The sequence below is a fragment of the Pinus tabuliformis genome, chromosome 2_2, assembly GCF_031772625.1.
Source record: "Pinus tabuliformis cultivar Carrire ecotype Pingquan chromosome 2_2, CPIR1, whole genome shotgun sequence".
NCBI classification, from domain to species: Eukaryota; Viridiplantae; Streptophyta; class Pinopsida; order Pinales; family Pinaceae; genus Pinus; species Pinus tabuliformis.
Genome location: NC_142300.1, coordinates 1046702391 through 1046711128, shown reverse-complemented (window position 1 = coordinate 1046711128; position 8738 = coordinate 1046702391). Strand labels below are relative to the sequence as shown.

At 30.1% G+C, this 8738-nt stretch overlaps 1 protein-coding gene across 1 annotated transcript; it reads left to right on the top strand.

Annotated features, from left to right (window-relative positions):
* Window positions 1-319: 319 nt before the first annotated feature.
* Window positions 320-7484, top strand: LOC149196951 (short-chain dehydrogenase/reductase 2-like). Its single transcript, XM_089403810.1, has 4 exons — window positions 320-498; window positions 1547-1805; window positions 6502-6687; window positions 6800-7484. Exons 1-4 carry the CDS (start codon window positions 446-448, stop codon window positions 7205-7207), a joined length of 906 nt encoding a protein of 301 aa, XP_089259936.1. The 5' UTR covers window positions 320-445; the 3' UTR covers window positions 7208-7484.
* The last annotated feature ends 1254 nt before the right edge of the window (window positions 7485-8738 follow it).

Genomic DNA, 8738 nt, shown 5'->3' with positions numbered 1-8738 from the left:
CATTTGTCATATGAGCTTGCCGGTGGTTATATATTATGTTCACACTGGAAACAGAGCTGTCACAGAAAAAGAATGGATAATTTATTACGTGTATATATCGTATGGTTGCTGGTCCCGAAAACAAATCTGTCAGAGAAAAGGAGAAGACGAGGTTTTATAATGCATACGATGGGTATGCGTTTCGGGTTCCTAAAAAGATTGGCCATGCCAACCATCATAGTTCGGCTTTTTCCTTTGACATTTCATGGAAGAGATAGGAATTTATAATATATCTATTCTGTGATGTGCGTTTTGGATTCCTGAAAAGGATTGGGCACGCCAGTCATAATGGTGTGGCCTTTTGCTATGCATGTTTCGCGGAAGACAAAGGACTCCATATGTTGTTGGGACAGCGGAGGAGAGGAGCTGATTAACTCCGAGAAGGGGTAACTAAGTTCTGTTAGCAATGGCCTCCGGAAGGATCGGAGATGTTCAAAACATAAATGGACAATTTTCAAGGCAAGTTCAAAAATTGTTTGTTCCCGGAAAGCAAACTCGTAATTCTTCCTGAAAATTGTGAAATGGTTACCTGAAAGCAATGCCTATTCTCTTTGGAATTCTCCGGAAAAGAATGATGTGGGTATCATATTTTTACCTGAAAACAATACGTATTCTCTTTGGAATTCTCCGGAAGAGAATGATGTGGGTATCATGTTTTGGAATATTTTACCTGCATGCACTCTCCTCTCGATTGATCCATACCTTCATGTATATACACATCAGCTTAGATTAATTTTATAGGTTAACAAGAGGTTCCCATTTCTTGGGTCTTAAAAATTATTTGCACTAATAGGAAATTTTGGGAGTTTTGTAGTTCCAGAAACAATTTCAATTTAGGATGTTTTATAGCTGCAGAAACCATTTCAAGGTGCCTTTTGGTGTAACTGCCTTTTTCTTTAAACTAATCTATACCAGATTAGCATGTTATATTTGTCCCCTGTAGCAGATCTGGTTAATAGATATTTGATCAAGTAACTTTATGATACAAATTTAGCATCTTATATTTGTCCGATCTTTTTATTTACGTTTCCTTTTCATTAAGAAAAAACGTGTTCATGAGACTGTTAGGTCTAACAGATCTGTTCAATAGATATTTGATTAAGTAACTTTATGGTACAAGTTTAGCATCTTATATTTGTCTGGTCTAACAGGTCGGCTCAATAGATATCTGATGAACTTTATGATATGAACGTTTATGTGTAAGTTTATCAGATTAGGGTTTCAAATTTCCTCCTTGTTTTAGTTGCAATGGCTAGCCAGATCACATGATGGTGTGAGTTTCCAATGGATGATTGACATAGATACAACTAAAAGGATGCTTGTAGTTTATTCTGAAAGCTAAATTATGTTATTGTTTAGATGAATTTGAGGTAGCCTCTGGTCTGGTCCAAGTTGTTTTCGGAAGATATTGGGCTCCTCCTTTCCATGGGTAATTTATTACACAGCAATTATTACTGCAGAAGATGAATTTCTGTACTGCTTTTGTTCTAATAAAATTCATTTGCAGATGGTGGACAAAGGACACGGTTGCAGTTGTAACAGGTGCCAACAGAGGGATAGGACTTCAGACAGCCCGACAGTTAGCAAAGCTCGGATTAACTGTCATATTAACAGCCAGAGATGAAGCTCAAGGAAGAACAGCAGTCGAAAAGTTGACATCGGAAGGGCTAAACATTGCATTTCATCCCCTCGATATTGCAAATAAAAACTCCATCAACGATTTTGTTAAATGGCTGCAAACCAAATATGGTGGCTTAGATATTCTGGTGAGTTACAATTTTCAACTTGTTTCCAATCTCATCTCACTCTGCTCAATTCGTAAAATATGCACCATTCAGTGGATGGAAAACCAGTCTAGATGCACCAGCTGATATTGAATTTTAATCGTGGATTTGCAAAGCATTCATGATTGGCATATTATTTGGAAAACCAGTCTAGATCCACCAACTGATATTGAAATTTTATCGTGGATTTACAAAGCATTTATAATGGCATATTATTTCCTGGGTGTGTTTGGGGAATTTCAATAATAAATCTGGGGAGAAAAAAAGTGGGGGAATATTATTTATATTATCATAATAAGGAAAATCAATATCCATTTTCAAAAATAAAGAGGAAAAAATAGAAATAAAACACAATTTTTTCTATATGATGACTGATAATGATGTTCATTATGATCAACAAAGAATTTAGTTTATTAGATTTGAGAAGGTAATGGTTAGATTTTATTTTTTTAATTTTATGTTTGTTTATGATAAAATCATTAATGAATCAAAGATTTTTCACTATAGTCGAAGAAATTTGAGACTGGAATAGATCTTTTGAAATTGAGATTTAATTTGGGTATTTCTATATTTTAAAAGAAAGTATTTTTCATCTTGAACTATTTTACCTTTACTCAACACAAAGAGTAATTTAAATCTTGTAGATTAGAGATAGTAATAACTTTATCATATGTTAATTTAAAAGTAATAATATTTTTAATATTATCTTTATTAGAATGATTTCTTCCCTTATTCCTCAAAGCTTAGCTACATAATTATTACATCTCCACTTTAGCATAAGGTGGTTTTGAGTGGATTTGAAGCAATTTTGAGAAATATTTTATCTTCCCTTTTAAGCTTCTTTAGAAGTAATAAGATTTTTAATATGATCATTATTAGAATGATTTCATCCTTTATTCCTCAATGTTTTAGCAACATCTGTAGGGCATTCCCATTTGAGCATAATGTGGTTTTGGGTGGAGTTTGAACCAATTTTCAGACATCCTTTATCTTTCATTTTAAACCTAGTTTTACATACCTAATCATAGTTAGTGTTATCAATGGGGGCAAAAAATTGGTTCTATGAGGAAGATGAGACGCATTGCATTTCCTTTAGTTTTGAGATTGCAAGTTATAGAATTCTCTTGGATCTATTGTATCTTTGTCCATGACTTTCTAAATAAAGTGCACTTCTAAACTTCACATCTATATAAAAAATAGGACTAACAAGAATCTCCAAGAGGAGTTTTTCCTTATCATATATAGAAAGATCTCATGAATTAGAGTTTTTTTCAAGCCCCTGTTAATTTTTCCAACCTCCATTTATTCTTTTCTCAATGTTGTATTTCTATTTAAGCCTATGATGAATTATGAAGGAACATTCTCCAAGTTTATGTTTTCATGTACAAAACTATTGTAGGTGATATTTTTGAAATTAATTATCACAATTTTCATTATGTTAGTGTTAATAGTCATATCTATTTTGGAGAAAAAATACTTGAGAATTCTTGATTTATTTCTAAGGTCATATGGACTCTTCAACATAAGGACAATATCTTTAGCATAATGAGGAATAATTAGCAAGAATTGGGCTTCCAAAACATTCTTCCAAAAAATCTTCTAATGTATCAATGTACATGGAAAAAATAGGCGAGGACAACGGACTACCTTTTTTTAATCTATGCCTCAGTGTTCCTAAACTTGGCACTAACATTCACATACAACTTTGCCACAAATATGCTCAATTAGGAAGAAACTTTATCATCTTCAATGGAATGATAGCTCATAAATCCTTTTAGCCCTTTTTCCATGGATTTCCATCACTATGCTAATGTTTCTTTCTATAATATTTCAATATAAATTTGTTAAAATGGGGATAAATTAGTTTCCTTAACACTCCTAAAAATATGTAGAGTGATTCTTTGGATCTATTATGGAAAGCCTACTTAAGTGCTAAATTAGAGAGATTATTTATGTGAGAAAGGAGAATAGGCCCTCTTATTTTCATGATTTTAGCTTTATAGCCTTTGACATCTTTATTTTTCCCATTTGAGAGCCACATGACCCCAAACTCTTTGTCTTCCAGGGAAAAAAACTTATCCTCTATAAAAGCATTTATGATGGTATCCATCCCAATAGTGAGTTCATATCTATATTTAAGGTAGTAATCGAACACTATAATATGATCATATTATATTTGTTAGATTTAACATTCAGAATTTCACTCCAAAAGCTACTAGTATCAAATTTAGTTAGGTGCAAAATATGCTCTTTTCCAATTATTATAGAACATTTTTCTCTTTTAATCAAGGATCTAAATGAATTTACTATGTTAAGTTTTAAGACTCATTAGAAACATCCCTAATAGATTTACTACCGATATTAAATTTGTTATCATACCAAGGATTATTTTTATTTTTATTTAGAACTTATTAATGGAAGTAGACAAGTTCTCATAAAATCATGATAGAGTTATTCAATGTTTTCCTTATAGGATAGGATATTTAATTTACTATTTGAATCATTTAAGAAAATATCATCAATATTTTTTTGTCAAAAACCAAGTGCTTGATTATTGTAAATTTCTTCCATGGCCTTTTTTGCATGGAAATATTTAGAGCTAGGGTAAAATTTATTGACTGACTGCAAAAGGGGATATAAAATATCATATAATCAACGAAATTACTACATGTACCATGTTTACAAATAAACTTCTTTGAATTTGACTACATTATGCCATTGAAAATTATTAGATCTTGAGAACTACAAAGTTTAATTGGTTTAGTACCAAACAAAATTTCACTCACATCTATCTATCATGTGCTAGGTTTGAATCATTACTTAAAATAATAGTGTGGTTACTTCCAATTATAGCATTAAAGTCTCATAGAAAGAGGATGCTTCCCTCATTATTAGGATTATAAATATCTTGTTCTACATTATCATAAATACAATATTGATCTAGGTTTCTTTTCATATATAATTTAGAATTAATTAGTGCAAAATAAAATATAGCTATATAAATTTTCTTAGCATTAATTTGTTTCAAGCAAATATCCAAATTTATTGATTGAAATGGCCAATCTTGTGAAGTTAAATCTTAAGAGACAGAATTTATTTTTCTTTATTTCTTTTTAAAGTAATGATATGTGCCTCCAATCCCTCTCTGATATGATTACTATTATCATGGTGACATTTTTATTTTTAGCCTGGAGATCTACAATAAAAAGAATTGAAACTTCTTCTCTTTGTTGGCTTGGTATGGATATATTTTTAGGAGTCCTAGGGTCTCTAATGTCTCTCCTATATTCTATTGAAAATTCATGCATTTAACCACAAAAGTTTGCACATTTTCTTTAAGACCTTCCCCAAAAATATATTTATTTATTCTTTGCTTAGTTTTCGAAAACCCTAAATATCCTAGTATATGAGAAAATTTCTTGATTCTATGGTTAGTTTTCAAGAACCGTGAATATCCTCCTATAAAAAAATATTTTTTGATTCTATGGTTAGTTTCGAAGAACCACAAATATTCTCCTCTATGATATGTGTAATTCCAAAGGACCTTTTGTTTGAGTTGATAATTCTTACATAAGTATAACAATATTGATACCACAAAAAGTGATTCTTCCACATAAATTTTCAACTCCATTGGGGACCTCCTATAGTTTTTAAATTATATTGCATTATATTGCATGTCTTCTCATATTGCCTCCATTCTATTCTTGCTTCTTCCACCTAGAATGGTTGCAAAATGGAAATAACTCATAGTAATTCCTTTCTTCTTTACTCTTTACTTTACAATGCATCTTTTGTGATATTTTCTTTTTCTTTCTTCGTAGATAAATTCAAATCCATAACATAGCATTTTTGTAACCAATTTTTTTTTTCTCTTATAAATATAGTCTTCATTCAAAGAAGTACTTTAAACTATCATCATTTACTTTTACTTTGATGTGTCTTCCTTTTAAGTAAGCATGTATTTTCTTAACTTCAAGTAATATAGCCAACCTTTCTATTTCTTAAATAAATTTAAATAAATTATTTCCTTTAAATTAGAAAATTGCACAAATTCCATTTCCCAAAACATCACACTCCATAATGATTATTTTTGTGAACTAAGATATATTCAAGGTACAAGTTATACACCTAACTTCTTCAAATTTTTCAAAACATTCGATTCCTTCTTGACTCTAAAAGAAACTTTTTTAATAATATTTTTAAAAGTGCTTTTATTCGACCATAGTCCTTAACAAACTTATAATAATACAAAATATAAAAATATTATATATATAGTTCTCAAACACTTATAATAATACAAAATATAAAAATATTATATATATATATATATATATATATATATATATATATATATATATATATATATATAATTAATTTAGTTCCAAACTAATTCCAAAAAAAATTGATGATAAAATGTTTAAGGTGATCAATAATACACGAATACATCTACATCCAAGACAGCGATAACCTAAAAAACCTAATGCAATTCCTAATCAATGGAAAATGAAAAAAAAAGTAAATACATACCTCATCAATGGAAAATGTAAAATATTATTGATTAACAAAGTTAATTCTATGATTTCGTAAGCCTTAATGATCATCTGACTAGGAACTGTTTAGAAGCCAACACGCCTAGCAGTCGGAATGAGCATTGATATATAATCGCGCGTGATTACAGGTAAACAATGCCGCTGTTGCCTTTAAAGAAAATACCGAAGACAACTCTGTGGAACATGCAGAGACTGTAATAAACACGAATTATTGCGCTACCAAATCATTAACAGAAGCTCTTTTGCCTCTCTTCAGACCTTCACCTGCTGGCGCTCGCATTCTTAACGTTAGCTCAAGGCTCGGATTGCTGAATGTGAGAAATCACTTCTACATTTTTGTTGGATTTTCCTTTCTTTCTTACACAGTCACTGCTCATAAAACCATTCTCTGTTTCTAAAATCATTGGGAATTTACATATGTTACAGAAACTGGAGAACGAAACCCTAAGAAAACAACTGGACGACGTGGAGAAGTTATCGGAGTCAGAGATCGATGAGTTTGTGAAAATGTTTTTGAAACAAGTAGAGCAAGGTACGTGGAAAAGTGGGGGGTGGCCATCAGTGTGGCCTGATTACTCAGTATCTAAGCTCGCCCTCAATGCCTATTCTCGGCTTCTCTCAGTTAGGCTCCTGCAGAGTCCAGAAGGACATAAGATCAGCGTGAACTGCTACTGTCCGGGGTTCACTATAACTTCCATGACGAAGGGAACAGGGAAATATACAGCAGAAGAAGCTGCCCAAAATGCTGCGTGGATAGTGCTCCTACCTCCCTCGCTCCTGCCCAATGGAAAGTTTTTCCATTTGAGGCGAGAAACAAGTTTCTCGAAATTATAGTTACATCATCAATAGAGCCAGGTTTTCAAACCATGTTATATAATCTGTGTGTTAGTATCGGTTTACAAACTATTTATGTGCCTATGACTTGTGTTATAGTTATTTTGTCAGGTTTTAAAGTTTAAGTTTTTTCAAAAAGCATCTAAGTAGTCGAACTATCTTAGCCTACCGGTTTGGTAAAGAATAAGTTTGCGAGGTTGTAGGGTTTAGTGAATAAGTTGTTTCCCTACTTGTGGGTTAAAGTTTTCTTCCATAGGTTGTAATATTAATTTATGACAATTATGAAATAGTTGTCACCAGTGTGAATGGGTTTCAAGTTTGTTTCAAGTTTTTTTCTTAATTGATTTATTTATGACTGTTATGAAATAGTTGTTACGAAGGTGAATGTTGTGATTAATAAATTTATGAAAATTATGAAATAATTGCATTAATTGTAATAATTAATTTATAGTAATTATGAAATAGTTGTATTTAGTATAATAATTACATTTAAAGTTAATAATTTTTTATAAATTATGATTCAAATTAACAAAAAAAAATGGAGTTGTTGAATCTATTTATTCATTAAAAAAAATTATTAGAAAATTTATAATTAATTTATTTAGAGATTTATAATTTGTTTTTATACTTCTTAATAGTTTGTATTTTCAATATATTTGCACAACATCTAAGATATTAATAAATTGAACTTTTTATTTCTTAATATTTTTATTTTTTTTTAACTCGAGGAATTAGCAATTCTAGCCGCTACTAGTATAAATTTGGGGCTTACTACATGTCTTCTTCTAACCTTCGATTTCTTATATTTACACAATGCTTCATATCACTATTAATTGTCAAGTCATGAGGTAACTCCTCAAAATGAATTGTGTTTATTCATTAAAATTATTCAAGATTATATATAGGAGGAAGAGATTTTTGGGCTTCACCTCCCGATATCTTTTCATTTTCCATCATTTACTATTTACCTTATTTATAGATGTTCACCCAATCCCAGTGATTAAGTTCAACACTAATACTTTGAAATTTATTTATAATTAATTAAATATTTTATTACTAAACTTTTTAAATATTTTTAACTATTTTTTTTTTATATTTTCAATAATATAAAGAACAAATTTTAACATTAAAAATAAACAAATAAATATTTACATAATATTAACAAATTAGTAAATATTAAACTGTTTACTGTAACATATTGAATTTGAACTTTTTTAGATTAATTCTATATTTTTTTCTTTTGTAAAATTTTATTTTCATTTAATTCTTAAACTCTTTTTTTTTCATTTTCTTGTGTTTTGTTATTTGCTCAGCCATTACTCGATTTTTGCACAAGCTGGTCTAAGATTTCATGCAACCCTTTTCATACACTAAAATGATTAGTGTAACGATGGCATGGCTATATACCTCTCGTTTTTGTTTTTTTTCAATTACTTTATTATTATTATTTGATGAAAATATTGTTTTAATCCGAAAAATATATGATTTTTGTGAACAAGGTTTTCTTATGTTGAGATAGTGTTTTGTTGTT